The sequence below is a fragment of the Dromiciops gliroides genome, chromosome 3 (genome assembly GCF_019393635.1).
Source record: "Dromiciops gliroides isolate mDroGli1 chromosome 3, mDroGli1.pri, whole genome shotgun sequence".
NCBI lineage: Eukaryota > Metazoa > Chordata > Mammalia > Microbiotheria > Microbiotheriidae > Dromiciops > Dromiciops gliroides.
The window spans coordinates 581934766-581953229 of NC_057863.1; the positions used below are offsets into that span (position 1 = coordinate 581934766).

Genomic DNA, 18464 nt, shown 5'->3' on the forward strand with positions numbered 1-18464 from the left:
TGAGGTGGTAAATGCTCGCAGTGAAAATTTAACACCCAGCCCTCAGAAGGTTAGAGAGCTGGCTTCAGCAAACTTCTCAAGAGGGAGCAATACCTATTCTTTTTAGATAGTTTGATGTCTATTGTGTAGAAGAGGCATTTGTCTCTTCAGTTTGGCCCCAGAGGACAAAATGGGAACCAGTGTGCAGGAGTTAGAATACAGGAAAGGTTTCCTAATATCAAGCTTACATCTAAAAACTAGAAGTGTCCAAAAATAGAATGGCCTGCCTTGGAGGTTATACAATAGAATAATCAATTGAGGGCTGGAAGGAAACCACCAACACACAGAATTCATTTAAAGCATACATTCAAACTTAAATTATGATGGGAGTGAGGCACACATAACATACACCAAACACAATGCAGTGACTGAAAATCCTTCTTCTCTTTAGAGTCTTCACACTGGTTTCTCAGGGTCTGCTCTTCCCCAATATAACTCTTTAAGAAAAAAAGAAGGAAAACACAGGGCAACTAGGTTGGCGCAGTGAATAAAGAGGACCTGTGTTCAAATCCAGCTTCTTGTGACCCTGGGCAAGTCACTTAACCCTCATTGCACCCCCCCAAAAGAAGGAAAATGACTTTTCATATCTAACTTAGTTATATATAAGAATAATACATGGAGGGAAATGAAGCCATTTATGATTATAACTGGAGTCATAAAGTTACTTTTAAAATCTATTCCATCATGAAGGTAATATATAGCAAATGAATCCAACAAGGCTCAATTAAGTATTTAAACAAGAAGCATTTATTTTTTAGTATGTGGCAGATTCTGTGCTAAGCCCTGGAGGTATAAACAAAGGCAAAAACTATTCTTGCTCTCAAGGACCCAAGTCTAATGGGAGATATAACATGTAAATAACTGTGTACATACAAGATATAAAAGGGATAAATTAGAGACAATTTCAGAGGAAACGTACCAGCATTAAGAGGTACTGGAGAAGGCTCATTGCAAAAAAAGGATATTAGCTGATACTAAATAGGACAGGAAATCTAGAAGGTGCAGACATGAAGGAGGAGTATTCAAAGCCTGGGGCAATAGACAGTGAAAAATCATGGGAGAAAGAGAGTGTCTTGTTTAAGGAGAAGAAAAGTCACTGTCATTGAACTATGTGGAGAGGAGTAAAGTATTAAGAAGAATGGTAAGGTAGGAAAGATTCAGTTTATGAAGGGATATAAAAGCCAGAGGATTTTATAATTGACCCCAGAGGTAATAGGTACCCTCTGGAATTTATTGAGTAGGAAAGTGGCATGGTTACATCTACAGCTAAGGAGTGTGTGTGTGTGTGTGCATGTGTGTGTGTGTAAAGGTTAAAATGCAAATAAAAATATGAAGGTAGATTTGATAGGACTTGGCAACAGACTCATATAAGGTGTTGAGAGTGAGGAATTTAGGATGACACACTTAGAGCCTGGATGACTGGAAGGATAGTAATAGAGAAATTATGAAGTAGAAAAAGTTTTGGAGAAAAGATAACGAGTACAGTTTGTTGAGTTTGTGATGTCTATGGAATATCAACTTCAAGGTGTCCAATAAGTAGTTGGTGATGCAAGACTGAGGTTAGAAGAGAGGTTAGGCTGGATAAAAAAATCTGAGAATCATCTACAAAGAGATGATAATTGACATCATGGTAAACTATGAGATCACCAAAGGAGATAGAGAATGGAAGAGATCAGGACAAGGCTTTGGGAGACAACCATTTGTTAGTAGATGTGACATAAATGAAGATTCAACAAAGTCAACTAAAAAGGAGTGCTCAGACAAACAGAAGAACCAAGAGAAAGCAATGTCACAAAAACTGAGAGAGAAGAGAGTTTCAGGGAGAAGAGAGAGACAGTGTCAAAGATTGGAGAGAGAGGCTGTAATTGTATGGGAATTGATCAACAGAAAGAGAGCACATCAACCAAGATTCCTATTAAAATCAGCAGTAGGAAGTAGAAGTAAGAAGTACAAGCCTTCTTTCTGGATTTAGTACATCTAGTTTTTGTATTGGATAAAGAAGCTGGATTTCTTATCCTCAGGATTCACACAGTTTGATGCAATCCACAGTTTTGCAGATCTGCCTTTTGCTGATTTTAGTTCCTTGAAATCACTTTAAAAAATAGACCGGAGGGGCAGCTAGATGGCGCAGTGGATAAAGCACTGGCCCTGGATTCAGGAGTACCAGAGTTCAAATGCGGCCTCAGACACTTGACACTTACTAGCTATGTGACCCTGGGCAAGTCACTTAACCCTCATTGCCCCACCAAAAAAAAAAAAAATAGACCAGAGGCAGAACCACATGAAGAACTTATCTCAAACATTATATTCATCATACAGGACTTTCAGTTATGCAAACTATCTCCACATTATTATAAAATAAACATTTTCAGCTAATAATTCAACAAAAATTTCCGTGCCACATTTTCCCCACCAATATTTCATATCTCTGTCAAGTCCCAAAGGAGACAATCAATATAGACTTGAATTCTCAATGATCAGATGAGGTTTGCTCTGCTTCAGTTCATCCTGGATTCTCTGAGTGTCAGCACTTAATTTCCATTTATCCAACCTGTGGAAAGACAATAGCTAATTATTATGTTTATTTCTATCCCCAACGTTCTACTCATCCCTTCTTACCCAGTAGAAAATAGATCCATATAAAAACCTATAGGGAGAGTTAGCACTTGAAAGTCCTTCTCCCACTTTGTGTAAAGGACCAAATAAGCATGAAAATAGGAAGGAAAAGGGAAATTAGACATTGCAGAAGCATCTCAGATTTCTTTAATTTCCTTTATATTTTGTTAGGACAAGCATATACATGTATGTGTGCATACATAAGTATGTATATATAAATGCCTGTGTGCTGGTGCAAGGGAGAAGAATAATAATGTCAAACTGACACTGCTCTCTCTTGATTCTCTTTCCACATATCTACCTGTTCTCAGTCTAGTTTGCTGGATTACCATTTATAGTACCCCTCTTACCATGGCTATCCCCAAAGTCTCTATACTGGACTCTTTCCTCTTCTTTCTTTGTCTGCTCTCTCAGTGACTCCATCATCTCTCATGGGTTTAACTATTATCTCTCTGCAGATGACTCCCCTATACATATCACCAGCCCTTGTCTCTCTGCTAGGCTCCAGTCCCACATCACCTAATGTTTGTTGGACATTTCAAACTGGATAGCCCATTGACATCTTAAACTCAACATATTCAAAATAGACCTCATTCTTTTTTCCCCTAAATCCTCTCCTTTTTCCAACTTTCTTATTTCTTTTTAGGGCACCACCAACCTCCCAGTCATAGAAGTTTACAATCTTGCTGTTAGTCTCATTGATTACTCACTCTCTCTTATCCCATAGATCCAAATAGATGACAAGTCTTGTGGATTTTATCTCTACAACCATAAATAATGGCTAGCATTTATATAGCACTTTAATGTTTGCGAAGCACTTTACATATACTATATCATTTGATCATCATGCCCACCCTAGGGGATAGGCACTGTTATTATCCCAGTTTTACATATGAAAAACTGAGGCTGAGGAAAGGGAAATGACTTATCCTAGGTCACATGACTAGTAACTGTCTGAGACCATATTTAAACTCAGCTCTTGATCTCAGGTTCAGGACTGTAGTACCACCCTTCCTCTGCTACATTCTTTCTCACATCTTTCCCCTTCTCTTTGCTGACATGGCCACCATACTGGTTCAGGATCTTGATTCCCTCTCTTGTTATTATATTATTGTTTAATAATATAATAATTATATTACTGTTTATAAAGATTATTAAGTTATGATTCTTTACAATTATTATTTTATAATTACTATATTGTTATAATGCAGACTATTAGAGTAGACTCCTAGTTGGTCTTGCTCTTCACCTCTCCCCTCTCCAATTCCTCCTACATACAGCGGCCAAAGTGACTTTTTTGAAGCATAGACTTGACTGTGTCACAGCTTACTAAATAAATTCTAATGGATTCCTAATACATCTAGGACCAAATGCAAATTCCTCTGTTGGACACAAAGTCCTTTCATAACCTAGCTGTGACCTACCTTTACAGCCTTATTATATTCTATTACTCTTCAAATGCTCTTCATTTAAGTCCACCTGAACTTCTGTCTGTTTTATACAGGATGTTCCATCTCTTGTCTCAGTGTTTTTGTAAAGACTACCCATCATGCTTTGAAAACTTTCTTTACTTGTGGTATAGTCTAAAGAGCAGTTGGGTGAGATATCAGAGGAACTGGATCCAAATCCTTCTATTTTGAGGTGACCATGGGGAAGTCACCTCATATGTCTACCTAGGACTCAGTTTCTTAATCTGTAAAATGAGGGGATGAATTATTATTATTATTAGATGAATTATAAGGTCCCTCTGGCTCTAAAACTATATCTACTCTTTCTCCCCTCACAGAAACCCTAGTGCCACCCTCTAAATGAAGTCCTTTATGATTGCCACAACTTCTAACATGCCCTTATCACCCTCTTTCCTTTGTGTGTATTTTTGTATATTTTTGCACGTAGCTGTTTTTCCTCTGATAGAATGTAAGCTCCTTGAGGGCAGGAACGTTTTTCATTCTTGTCTTTGTATCTGTAGCACCTAGAAAAGTACCTGACAAGTGCTTTGTAAATCCTTATTGGCTCAATAATTACTGCTTTGTAAGTGCTTTGTAAATGCATATTGTAAATTTCTTATTATTATTAATTATAATCACCAAATTTGTGTCTGGAAAAGAGCTGAAAAATATTCACCATCTTCTCTTTGTTTCAGAGATGGGAAAACTATGGGTCTGGAATATTACATGTGAGATGTATGTGTTGGTTGGTTTTGATGATTTTTTTCCCCTTTTGTCAGCAAGTGTTTACCTATGTGTCAACAGCATAGCTGTGTAATTATATTCAGGAAATTTGATCGTGAAAAATAGATCTAAGAATGTTTCCTCCCTTATAAATATCTAACATTTAGATAGTGATTAAAAGTTTGCAAAGAGTTTTACAAATATTATCTCATAAGCTTCTTGAAACCAAAGGGTGTTATTTTTGTATTCTTTGTAATTGTCTTTACATAGACTTATGTGTTGAAAAGGTGTGTGTTGTATTAGATCAGATATGCGCAACGGTATATCTGCAGAGATTCCTAGATACAATAGAAAGACAAAATGTGCATGCATTTATTTACATTTTCCATAGTACAAAGCTGAAAATTGTTCTAGAAAAATAAAAATCAAGTTCTTGGAAAGTGTAACTTTTCTTATCACAATTATTCAAAAGAAAAGAAAATAATCCCTAATCACCTCCTAACACTTCATAAACAGTAACATTTTCCACCTAGTTGTGGGCACACTATACACATAGCAACATGGAAAGAAGAATGAGAGTTTTACAGGAAAATGTACTGGTTGGGATGTCAAATCCTTTTCCCTCCCTCATCAGAAGTCAGACTGTGATCACTAATTCTGGTTCAGATGCTCTGTATCAATTCAACTTTTCTCTATTCATGCTTTTTAACTGGACTCCTTTTCTTTACTCTAAAACCCACAAATGAACTTTCCATAAGAAATGCTTGGGACTCACGTTAGTTTTTGCAGTTTACAATCCTGGTCTCGCAAGGCCTCAAATAGAAGCTTCACTCCATCATCACCCAGGCCATTACCTGTAAGTTTTAGATGTATCAGACTTTGATTGCTCTTGAGTGCAGAGGAAAGATACTGACATCCTGCTGCAGAGAGAAGGCACTTACACAACCTATAGAAGAGACAGCACAGATGGCAAAGGACAATTTCATTCCCAAGAATTTATTTATTACCTGCTTCTCCCTGGGAAGATACCCATTCCTACAGTTCCTTTAAATATACATATTGTGTCAATCTAATAACTCTTCTATTTTGATTTTCCTTTTTCCTTACCAACCCAAGTGCCAAGACACCATCATTAACCTTATCTTCTTCCTGTCTTCATAGGATACTTAAGTCCTAACCAATGGCAGGACCCTTGACTATGTCCATTCCAGTCTCAATATTTGCCTCTTATATTGAGTTCTGTATGTGTTATTAATATTTAAGTAGACCATCAAATCCTTGTACCTATGCCAGTGCTGATGTCAGATGTTGTTTTGGCTGCAGATGGAGATTATCTCCAAGCAAAGATTTCTAGAGTGGGGAAGAATTGCTGGGAAAACTGTATAGGAGGGGAACAAGTTTCTATCTTCGTGTTACTTAGTGGCTGATATGGAAGTCTTTCCTCATTTTACTTTCACTTTTTCCTCTATTCTAGATTTTATGATACTCCCAAAATTAAGAATCCTTTTCTTCTTTATCCAAAGTATCATCTCACCCAGTGATAGACTAGGAGGGTGAGTGATTTATTATTCCATGAGAACAGTCATAGAATGTATCAGGGAAGTCTTATAGGAAGCAAAAACTGTCCCTGAGCAGTGCTATCTTTTCCTAGAACCTAGTGATCTAGCCCACTTTTACATTTTCAGTCTTCTTATACCTTATTCCCTGTGCACATACTCTTTGATCCAGTGGCACCGGTCTCCTGGCTATTCCACAAACAAAACATTACACCAATTGGTTACAGGCATTTTCTCTGGCTGTCCCCCATGACTGGAATGATCTGCCTCCTCAACTCTATCTACTTGTCTCCTTGACTTCCATCAAGTCCTAACTAAATTCCATCATTTATTGGAAGCTTCCTCTAGCCCCTCTTAATTCTAGTGCTTTCTCTCTATTAATTATTTCCTATTTATCTTGTATATAGCTTGCTTTGTAAAAAATTGTTTGCATGTTGTCTCCTTCATTAAACTGTAAACTCCTTGGGGTCAGGAACACTCCCCTCTTTTTGTATCTCCAGAACTTAACACAGTACCTGATGCATAATAGGTACTTCATAAACATTTACTGATTGATTGAAGTAAAATATCCATAACCTCCTCTGGAAGTATAAGTTAGATAAGGAACACAACCAGGGATGTCCCCAGAATGGGCATGTTGATTTTTAGCTTATGGTAGAAAGAGAAAGTTCCCAAGTAGTCTATCTAGCTAAAGTCCTCCCTCTGGACATCTGCATGGCCACACCAAGCTCTCTCTAAGACTCCCTGGTCTTTGCTTCAGGAAACCTCACTTAAGTTAGAGGTCATAAATGTTTCCTCATTTTGGGAGTCATGAAAGTTGCAGAAACAGAGTCACTCAGATATTTTCTATGCAGAGGCACACTCCAGTTCAGGTGGTTCTTATTGGATTTTACCACTAAGGTTACTTGAAGGATCGATAGCAAGCATTTGGGAAATGGAATAGAATTATAGCCTAGAAGATCATTATGCCCACTCTGGTAACATCCATGGTTCTATTCCTTTGCTGACTTTCCCCAGTAATCTTTGAATCTGTTAGTGTGAATCCTATTACAGTAGAAGATTGGAAATTTTTTGAAGATATTGCTCCCAACTTCAATGTGAGAGGTTCAGAGAAACTGCTGTAGTCTAGAGGACTTGGCTTTATTGATAGTGATCCATTGAGTTTCCCTAGGACCCTTGGATTATTGTCTCTGTGTCCTACTTCCTCCTGTATTCCAGTTAAGCCATATGGCCTTCCTTTTCTTTTGGGGGGGAGGGGGTCTAAACTTAATAAAATGCTTACTGCCTTCAGCAATGACTTCCTTGCCCATTCTTTTGCAAAATCCTCCTAATCACAGCCTCATACTCTGACATCCTCTTTTCTTACCCGAAAGGAATAGGGGAGTCTTACATGAACAAAACTTGAGAGAACTTACTTCAGTTCTTGTAATTTACAATTTTGGTTTCCCAGAGCGTCACATAGAAGTTTCACCCCATTATTTCCCAGGCTGTTAGCCCCCAAATTCAGGTGGGTCAGACTTTGGTTTTTCTTGAGAACAGAGGAGAGAGCATGACAACAAGCAGCAGAGAGCTGGCAGTTCCACAACCTGTAGGGAGCATTTATGGGTAAGTGGAAGGTAGGGGCTGGGGGAACAAAATGACTCCTTCAGTCTTTAAGGTTTATTATTTTCCTATTTATCCTTCAGCATAGGCTTATATTGATGGCCCTTTAACCCCATGTACAGCCTTACTTTGGCATTATCCATACCCACTCCTAGTCCAATAGTCCCTTTTTTCATGTCCTCCTGTTCAGCCTCTCTGGCACAAACGTTCTTGATCTTTTTGTATGTCAGGGACTCCTTTGTCAGTGTAGTGAAGCCCAAAGTTCTCTGACTAGAGATAGCTAGGTATGGCAGTGAATCGAGCACTGGACCTGGATTCAGCAAGGCCTGAATTTAAATCCAGCCTCGGCTATTTACTAGCTCTGTCATTTTAGGCAAGCCACTTAACATCAGTTTCCTCAATCTTAAAATAGAGATAACAGTAGCATCTATATACCAGGGCTGTTATGAAGATCAAATGAGACATTTATAAAGAGGTTAGCACAGTGCCTGCCACACTGTAAGAGCTTGATAGATACTTAGATCTCTCCCTCCCAGAATGTTTGTGGCCTACATTCCTAATTGAAGGAAATGCTAAATTTCAGTTCGAGTTTTATGAAAATAAAAGGGTATTTTCTTTTATTTTCCAAGTTCACAGACACCCTGAAGTCTATCCACAAACAAAAGGCTACAAAGTTTGTGGAAGGGTTGAAGACCTCTAGAAGAGGGGTTCATAGCCTGTTCATGGGTCCCTTTGGCAGTGTGGTGAAGCTTACAAGCCCCTTCTCAGGGTAATGTTTTCCGTGCATAAAATATATAGATTTACAAGTAAAATAGGTTATATTGAAATAAAGGTATTGAAATCCAAGTTCATGAAAGCACTGAAATCTATTCATAGAACTCCACTAGGCAAAGCCTTATAATTTGGAAAAGAGAGGATAAAACTTTCAATAGCTCAATCTTTATTCATCCAACAGTGTGCTTTCCCTTTCTGCCCAGGATATTGAATTACAAGGAATCAGGGAAATCTGTTCAGGTTTGTCATATGTTATAGACACAGTCCCACTTCTCACTCTTCTCAGAAATTGATGCTAAGAAAAAGAAGAAAAAAAGCAAAGAACATTACCATGACCTGCTTTGGAAATGTGTGAGTCACTGACCCTTTGCCCATAAGCCTCCCTTCTACAATACATGGTGTTATTTTATCTTCCAACCTTCTGCCTACCAAACACATAGGACACTCTGTTAAAGGGAAACACATGACTTACTGCAGGGTCTGTAAGTTACAGGCCTCATTTTCTAAGGCCTCACACAACAGCTTCACCCCGTGGCTGTACAGGCTATTACATCCCAGGTCCAAATGAATAAGACTTTGGTTGTTCTTGAGAGCAGAGGAAACATCCTGACAACAGGAATCTGTGAGATGGCACATGGACAACCTGCAAGAAATAAGTTTTCAAGAGGGAAATTATCTTTTCTCTATCTTTATCTTTGAAAGAGCTGGCATTCCTCATGTCTTTGGCCCTAGATACAATTTGACCCGACCCCTGTCCTTGCATCCTTCTAAGACATTATGATTCAGGAGCAGCTAGGTGGTGCAGCGGACAGAGCACCAGCCCTGGAGTCAGGGGGACCTGAGTTCAAATCTGGCCTCAGACACTTAAGTCTTACTAGCTGTGTGACCTTAGGCAAGTCACTTAACCCCAACTGCCTCACCAAAAAACAAAACAAAACAAAAAGACATTATGATTCAGCCCTTTTCCCCTCCTTTATCACTTTGAGATCTTCAATATTAGTTCAAATATCAATTTCTCTTCTAACCTCAGGCTTACAAGCTGCCTTTGAATTGGTCTTCTGGTTTTCTAGGCGACTGACAAGTTTTTGTTAAGTGCTTACTATGTTCCAGGAATTGTGCTAAGCACTAGAGATACAAAGAAAGGCAAAAAAACTGACCCTGCCCTCAAGGACCTCACAGTCTGTTAAGGAAGACAGAATCAACTATCTGCATACAAGATATGTGCAGTGTAATTACAAAGGTAATTACAAAAAGGAAGCACTAGCAGTGGGGGACCAAAAAGGCCCCTGGCGGGAAGTGGGCGTTTGGCTGAGAATTGAAGGTAACCTGGAAGCTAGGGGTTAGATAAGGAGGGAAAACATTCTAGTATGTTCTAGATAGTGGCCATTATAAAACATATAACTGGGGATATGCAGCCTTATCTGAACAGAGATGACAACTGAGAGAAGGCCACAAATAGAGCAACAAGTGTAGCAAGTTATACCAGTGTCTTTCAAGGGATTGCATCTGTTGAAGGGGAAGGAGGAAGATTTAGTTAAAATCTTTCTCAGATAAGCCTTGGTGGGTCGGTTCCTGTGCATCAGGTTATAGGTCTGACAAAAAAATGAAGATATTTACTGAAGACTTAAGGTACTGGACTCATTTTATTTCACCTTCACTTTTTTTTATTTTTTGCGGGGAGAAATGGGGGTTAAGTGACTTGCCCAGGGTCACACAGCTAGTGTCAAGTGTCTGAGGCCAGATTTGAACTCAGGTCCTCCTGAATCCAGGGCTGGTGTTTTATCCACTGTGCCACCTAGCTGCCCCACCTTCACTTTTTATGTTGCCTTCAACATTCAGCTTAAGTACAATCTGCTGCAAGAGGCATTTCCTAATCCCCCCAAATACTAGTGCCTTTCCCTCTTGTATACTCTGCATATATTATGTATTACCCAGTTACTCACATATTGTTCTCCCCTCCTCTAGTAGAATGTGCAGTCCTTGAAATTTTTTGCTTTCTTTGTATCTCTGTCACTTAGTTCAGAACCTGGTACATAGTAAGCACTTAATAAATGCACATTGATTGGCTGACTCACTAGACTGAGGTAAGGATTCAAGATTACTTTATTTGCAAATAGTGTCTTAATTGAATCTAGGGTCTATAATGTAACAGTGATCCTTGGTTGTGATGCCCCACTAAGCCTTTGCTTCAGGACCAAAGGCTATCTTGTCTTCAGTGCTGTTTATTGATGCTATGTAAATGACTCTCCCCCTCATTCTTTCACTGCCTTCTTTCTGGCCCTGCTGACCTTAAACAACCCAGAAACTGCCCTTAGTGGGTAGATGGTGAGAGAGGTAGTGATTTCTCATTCCATTGAAATGATTCTAGGTAAGATCAAAAAAGCCATCAGAAGGAATAAGGAATACATCCACCCTACTCACCAAAGTTTGTTAATAGTACAAAAATATAAGAAATGGGATAGGAACATTAGTCAGTCAATCATTAAACTTGAATTTAGTAAGTCCTGCAATGTGCTGGGCACAGTGCTAGGAACTAGGATCAGAAAGACAAACAAACAAAACCCCAACAATTCCTGTCCTCAAGGATCTTAAATTGCATTATCTTAGAGCATGGCAACATGTAGACTTATAAATGGATATATGATATATCCAAAGTAAAAACAAGATAATTTTGAAGGATAGCCCAGCTCTAGCATATGAAGGATTCAGGAAAGACATCACGTAGCTGCATAGACTGAGCCTTAAAGGTTGCTAGGATTTTAAGAAATGCAGGTCCGAAGGAAAATGCAGGTCTTAATGGTACAGATACAGGGGGTGAGATGCTATAAGTGAGGAAGAGCCTCACTCCCAACTTTTCTTGAAGAGATGAGGAGGTCTTTAAACTCTGGGCAAAGGCACACAGTATATGACCTTAATTCCCATCCCTCACACATGCTAAATTGTTTTTTTTTTGGTTTTCTTTTGTTGGGTGATGGGGGTTAAGTGACTTGCCCAGGGTCACACAGCTAGTAAGTGTCAAGTGTCTGAGGCTGGATTTGAACTCAGGTCCTCCTGAATCCAGGGCCGGTGCTTTATCCACTGCACCACCTAGCTGCCCCCTCCCACACACACTACATTTTTAGTTTTTTTTTACTATAATTCATGCTAATTTATCCAACACTCTTTTCCTGATCCCAGACTTGCAGAGGAAAATACCAAGAGGAATTGAAGAATCTTACATCAATTTCTGTAGATTACAGGCAGGGTGTCTTAAAGCTTCACACAGCAGCCTCATGCCACAATCACAGAGAAAATTGCCACTCACATCCAGATGTGTCAGGCTTTGATTCTTGATGCAAGTAGAGAGATCGTGACAAGAAGCAGCAGTAAGGTGGCACTGGGATAACCTTCAAGGAAGAGAACCCCACAAGAGAAATGGTTTCTTTAATACTCATTAGACTACTATGTCTCTCCATGAATTAGGTCATTGATGCCATGGCATCCTTTGGCCCCCTATGAAGCAATAGACAAATGACTCTCCCTGTCCAGCCCAGCCCATTAATAGTGGAAATGGGACAGGTAAAAAGAACAGGACACTGTGCATGGAGAAAAGAGAAAACTGAGACAAGAGCTCAGCACCAGGTGGGAGCAATTCTTACTACCCCAAAGCCTGTGAACCATGATTTGCCCAGTATGGAAAAAGGTTGAGATGTTTTGAGTTCTACCCCCTAAGTAAACCAAAATTAGAGGGGATGTTGTCAAGAATTGAGTAATAAGGTAAAACAAGAGAGAAAAAGGACTAAAAATACAGATTTCAGGACAAAGAAAACTGAAAGACCTTGAGCATAAATAGATAAATCAACAGAAAAAAAACAGTAGTGACAGAAATTTGACCTCCAGATTTGGTAAATAGGTTTAGTCATTTTTTAATAAATAGTGCAAAATGAAGGAAAATGATCCAATTCTTGATTATACCAAGAACCCTGAGAAATTTTGGGAGAAAATGAAACCACAACATGCTAATCCTGAATGTTTTAAAAGAGAAATGAGAATTTTGAGAGCAGAATGGATGTTCTGCATGACAAAAATAATTTTAAAAAAACCTTGAATCTGCAAAGGCAAGCCTCACCAAAGAAGTAAAGGAGAGCACAATAGATTGGGAATACAAATACACAGAAATGAAGGACTACATAGAAGAAGAGAAGCAAAAAATATTAAAAGAAAAAAAGCTTACCATACAAGCAACACATACTGAACTCAAAGACAGGATGCATAGAGAGAATGTAAGGATCATAGATTTCCCAAAAGAACATGAAGGATTAAAAAAAAGTCTTAACATCATAATAAAAGAGAGAGTAGAAGAGAATTGCTCAAGACTTCTAAACATAGAAAATTAAATTTCAAATGAAATAATTTGCAGACCACCCCCAGTAAAAAAAAAAAAAGAATACTAACCACCAAAGTTGCAAACTGAAAAACACACATCACACATACTGGTTAAATTTAGCAATTCAATTTAGAAATGACAGGTTCTACAAGTCATCAGGAGAAAGATCTTTAAACACAACAGAAAGGACATTCATGAGAAGAACCAAGAGAACATTGTGCACAGAGACAGTCATATTGTTTGATGAAGAACTGTGGATGAGTTGACTATTTGCAACAATACAATGATCCAAGACAATCACAAAGGACTATTGATGAAACATACTATCCACCTCCAAAGAAAGAACGGATATTGGTGGAACAGACTGAAGCATGCGATTTTTCACTTTCTTTCATTTTTAAATTAAGTTTTCTTGTATAAAATGACAAATATAGTAATGTTTTACATAATCATACATGTATAACCCATATCTGATTGCTTGGCAATTCAGAGAAGGGATAGAGGAGAGGGAGGTAAAGAGGGATAAAAATTGGAACCCAAAACTATACATAAAAATGTTTATTACAAAAAAAAAGAAAAGACATTCAACTAACACAAGACTATTCTCCACCTACTAAAAAAGGAGGAAAGAATGGAATAATGTGTTCTGCAGGACACTGAAGCTTACGATGCAGCCTAGCATAACCTATCCTGCAAATCTGAACTTAACCATAAAGGACAAAAGATGAGTGTTCAATAATAAAGAATTTGAAGCATTTTAAGAAAGAAAAATAGAACTGATGAAATTATTTACCCCTCAAATACCCTAAATAACAGAAATATGGGAGGAATAAATAAATGCAGCAGGCCAGGCAATCACAACAGAGAGACTAGTAAGAGATGTCTTTCTAAATGTACAGAAGAAGACAGAGATGATGGTGAAAATCTTGTAGAGGTAAAAATGAAGACGTGACTTGGAGGCATTATGGATAGGGACTCACAAATTCATGGAGGTTCATAGAGCAAAGGCATCTACAGAGTGAGAGACCCAGACTCTAGGCCTCCATCACCCAGAGATCGTTAGTTTAAATATGTATATCAGATGACTTTGCCAGCTATTGGTAGGGTGTGTGGTCAGGCCTAAGGGATCTTAGACTACAGTAGCAGGACAGATAATGCCTAGCAGTCTTCCATTACAGCTAAAGGCATGGAGTTGTTGATACCAATGTAATCCAAACCAGCTGTTGGATTTAGAATGAGGATAGTCTTGCATTTGGAATCTTGTGATCATGGTCTTGCCATTTAACCTCTGTCTGTCCTAGTTTCCTCAACTATAAAATAGAGATAGTAGTATCTACAGTGTTTATCTTGTAGGATTGTTGTAAGGTTCAAGTGAATTAAAATATGAAGAAAAATTTACAGACTTTAAAGTATTATACAAATGTCAGTTATTTATTAGCCTAGGTTGTGATTTTCTATTAGCTTCTTTTTTGTCTTTCTTACTCACTCCAAGGATTATTTGGATAAGGAAAACAGAAGCAAAACAATAGTTGATTGGTTCTGCATTTTATTTGTCATAAGAGAAATCTGCAATAGTGGGAGCACCCTATCAACAGGAGTTCACTTCCTTCTTCTTCCCTTGCCCTTGGTTGCCCACAGCTTATCTGAGTGCCAGGCAGAAACAAACCTCTAATAAGGGACCCTTCCCCACTCCCCTGCCTCAGGTCACAAGGAACCCATTTAGGTTGTGGAGGGCTTGGTGAAATGTGACAGAATATCCTTTCACCACAACCTTCCTGCCAATACCAGTCCCCCTTCCCCTTCTCCCCTCTTGATTGGATACTGTGTCCGAATGTTTTGCAAGAATTACCACCTGCCCTGCCACTATATCCTCTATACAACTTTGTACTGTGGTATATCCTACTAATGTATCTTTATCCCATCTATACCAACCTCTCTCAGATGGAATCCTAAATCCTTATTCCACTCAGATCAAGCCTACTCTCTCCCACTGGTGCTTGGAAGAAGGACTCTAGGCCTTTGAATCAATCCATAGAATATTTCCCAGTTTCTTAGTACTTAGCACATAGTAAGCTCCAAATAAACACTTTTTCATCCATGAATTCATCTATCCATTCATTCATCAATGATAGTAGTTCTACCACACCCATTACAAGCATTGGTTCTATGCTTTGTTTCTCTTTTCTGAAAATAAAAGTTTAAGATACTTTTTGCTGTCTTTAAAATTCTTGGTTAGCCTCATTTTTTTCCTGTAATCTGAGATAATTCATCTGAATATGACAGATTGAACTAATCAAGGTTGGCTAGAAACTCTATGACCTTTGCAGTTATATATTTTTTTCTAGTCCCTACTAACCAGTTTTGTTCTATCACACCTTATTCAAGTAGCTGATTTGGCCAGAGTGACAACCTCCAGAATAATTTTCATTGGAAGAAAAAAACAGAATTGAAATTGTAATTCAATAGCTCAGCCATATTATTTATCAATATTCCATCTACCTCCAAGGGATGGTCTTATTCCTTCTTTGATCCTCTTTTCTCATTAAACAGATCGAAACAGAACCTCTTTTTTATTATCTTTAGAATTCATTACTTCTCTAAAAGGATATTATTAGCTCTTTTGACAGTGTACTCTTTCTCACCCTTTAATTTTATTTTTTTAGATAAAATTCAATCATATTACCTCTATCTATGTATGCTTCTTCTAACTGCCTTAATAATGAGGTAAGAAACGTCTTAGGCATTGAAAATATTATATTCTCATGTAAGAAAGTAAACACTTTAACCTTATTGAATCTCTTTATTTCTCTTTCCTGTGTACCATTTTATGCTTCTTTTGAGTCTCGTATTTGAAAGGCAAATTGTCTAATCAGTTCAGTTTTATAGCCCTTTGGACATACTTCCAAATTGATCTCCAGAATGGTTAGATCAGCTCACAATTCCACCAGTAGTGCATTAGTTTCTCAGTTTTCCCACATCCAACATTTTCCCTTTTATTGTCATAATATGGAAACACATTTTGTATCCCTATATCAAAATGCTAGCAAAACCCCCCACAAATTCTGAATTGATTAATGTTTCTTGTAAAATGACTTAATTTTCTTTAGACATCTCTTCTTCTCTTCTCACTGGAAATTCTAGTCTTTTTTGCTGAGAGACTTACTTCAATTCCTGGAGGTTACAGTCTGGATTCCCCAAGGCTTCACAAAGAAGGTTCAATCCAACATCTTCAAGGACATTTTCACTCAGATCTAAATATTTCATTCTTCCATGGGCCTTGAGAGCAGAGGAAAGATTCTTACAGCAAACATTAGAAAAGTGGCACCTGGACAACCTGCAAGAAAGACATTCACTGTAAGAAATAATGTCATCAACCCCCTGGGTCTATTCCCTTTTAAAAGGGAATCGTGCCCATGGTTTCTTTAGAAAGACAGACTAGTCATGTCATTCATCTCTTGACTTGACCATCAGTTTGTCAAGTAGTAAAATAGTCTCTAAGCAATCACTAAGCATTTACTGTGTTCCAGACACTATGCTAAGTGCTGGAGATATAAAGAATGGAAAAATAAAACCAAACCAAACCACTGTTCCCTGCTCTCAAGGAGCTCACAGACTAATGGGAAAGATAACATGTAGTCAAGTAGACATGTAAAAGATATGTACAGAACAGGTAGAAGGTAATCTCAGAGGGAAAGAACTGGTTGGGCCAGGGAAAGGAAAGAGAATTTAGAGAGTACAGTAAAGACCTTCTTTAGAAGTTGGCTTTAAGCGCCTAAGGCAATAAGGTTGAGGCAGAGTAGATGAGAGAGAGCACTTCTGATATGGGGGGGAAAGCAGTGGAAAGGCACTGACTAGAGACATAGAGTATCGTGTACTAAAAATTCTAAGTAGACTAGTGTCTACATGTTTTAGGATCCATGAAAATGTAGGAAGTGGACAGATTGTGAAGAACTTCAATTGCAAAGCACAAGACTTTATATTTAATTTTTGGAGATAATAAGGAGTCATTAGAGTTTATTGACATGGTCAGACATTTTCTTTGTAAAAAATATTTTAACTGGGCCCTAATCTGTGAACTCCTGGCTGGCTGGCTGTGGGGCTATTAGCTGCCTACCTGCCTTTGGGGTTTAAAAAATCCCCCAGGTTCCTTAATCCTCATACAGGGAACCCAACCTGTAAGGGCCTGCCCCTTTCTCCACTGCCTCTCAGACTGATAAGCAAAAGCCTTTTTTTTTAAATAAACAAAGCAGGGTTTATTTATATGAAACAAACTTAGAATTAAATACAAAGAGAAATATATGACCTGACTGTGTTTTAACTTTCTCCCCTGCTGCCTGCATGTCTCCCGCCTGAGGGTATTCTGGTTGCTGACCTTGCTGCAGCCACGCCTCACTTGGAAAGGTTTGCCTTCAGTCCTCTGCAACTTTCTCAGTCCTTTCCCTTTCACTCTTTTTCTCCTTCATTCCAGCTCCCCTGTGCTTCTTCTCCCACCAACTGACCCCCCAGCATCTCTACCTTCTTACTAGCTCTCCTCCTTCTGTCTCTATAGTGTCCCTGTAGCATCACCCTCTTCTAACTTCTCTCTCTCTAGTGACCCCCCTCCCTTTCACTGCTCCGCTCCTGAATATAAACCCTTCTTTCTCACTGGAGCCTCAGGATGGGCCATGCCCATACACACGCCAAACTAATTCATTGGCACTGCCAGGGCTGGGCCCAAGGCTGGGCGGAGGATGCTGGCATTTGTGTGAGGCTTATGTGCGTATCCCCACTGAGCAGGGCTTGGGCTCCCAAGGCCTCCATGTGGGGCAGTTTTGGGAGAGACAATCGCGCTGGGGGGAGGGGTGGCCCATTTGGGCATCTGAGGCTAATTTCAGCCACCCACAGCCTGTATTAGGGTGCTGGTTCTGTGTATAAAGAGAGCAGGATACATTCAAGAAATGCTATGACAGGGGGTAGCTAGGTGGCACAGTGGATAAAGCACCAGCCCTGGATTCAGGAGGACCTGAGTTCAAATCTGGCCTCAGACACTTGACACTTACTAGCTGTGTGACCCTGGGCAAGTCACTTAACCCTCATTGCCCCACAAAAAAAAAAGAAAAGAAAAGAAAAGAAAAGAAAAGGAAAGGAAAGGAAAGGAAAGGAAAGGAAAGGAAAGGAAAGGAAAGGAAAGGAAAGGAAAGGAAAGGAAAGGAAAGGAAAGGAAAGGAAAGGAAAGGAAAGGAAAGGAAAGGAAAGGAAAGGAAAGAAAAGGAAAGAAAAGGAAAGAAAGGAAAAGAAAAGAAAGGAAAAGAAAAGAAAAGAAAAGAAGAGAAAAGAAAAGAAAGGAAAAGAAAAGAAAAG

At 38.8% G+C, this 18464-nt stretch overlaps 1 protein-coding gene across 1 annotated transcript in view; it reads right to left on the bottom strand.

Annotated features, from left to right (window-relative positions):
• Positions 1 to 2418: 2418 nt before the first annotated feature.
• The window catches only part of LOC122750906 (NACHT, LRR and PYD domains-containing protein 3-like), a 45217-nt gene continuing 29171 nt past the window's right edge, over positions 2419 to 18464 (bottom strand). Inside the window, exons 6-11 of the mRNA XM_043997787.1 lie at positions 16288 to 16458; positions 11977 to 12144; positions 9231 to 9401; positions 7798 to 7968; positions 5602 to 5772; positions 2419 to 2590 (exon numbers count right to left, since the gene is read on the bottom strand). Of these exons, the coding sequence (XP_043853722.1) occupies positions 2491 to 2590; positions 5602 to 5772; positions 7798 to 7968; positions 9231 to 9401; positions 11977 to 12144; positions 16288 to 16458 (952 nt within the window). The 3' untranslated portion in view covers positions 2419 to 2490. The remainder of the gene's footprint in view (positions 2591 to 5601; positions 5773 to 7797; positions 7969 to 9230; positions 9402 to 11976; positions 12145 to 16287; positions 16459 to 18464) is intronic.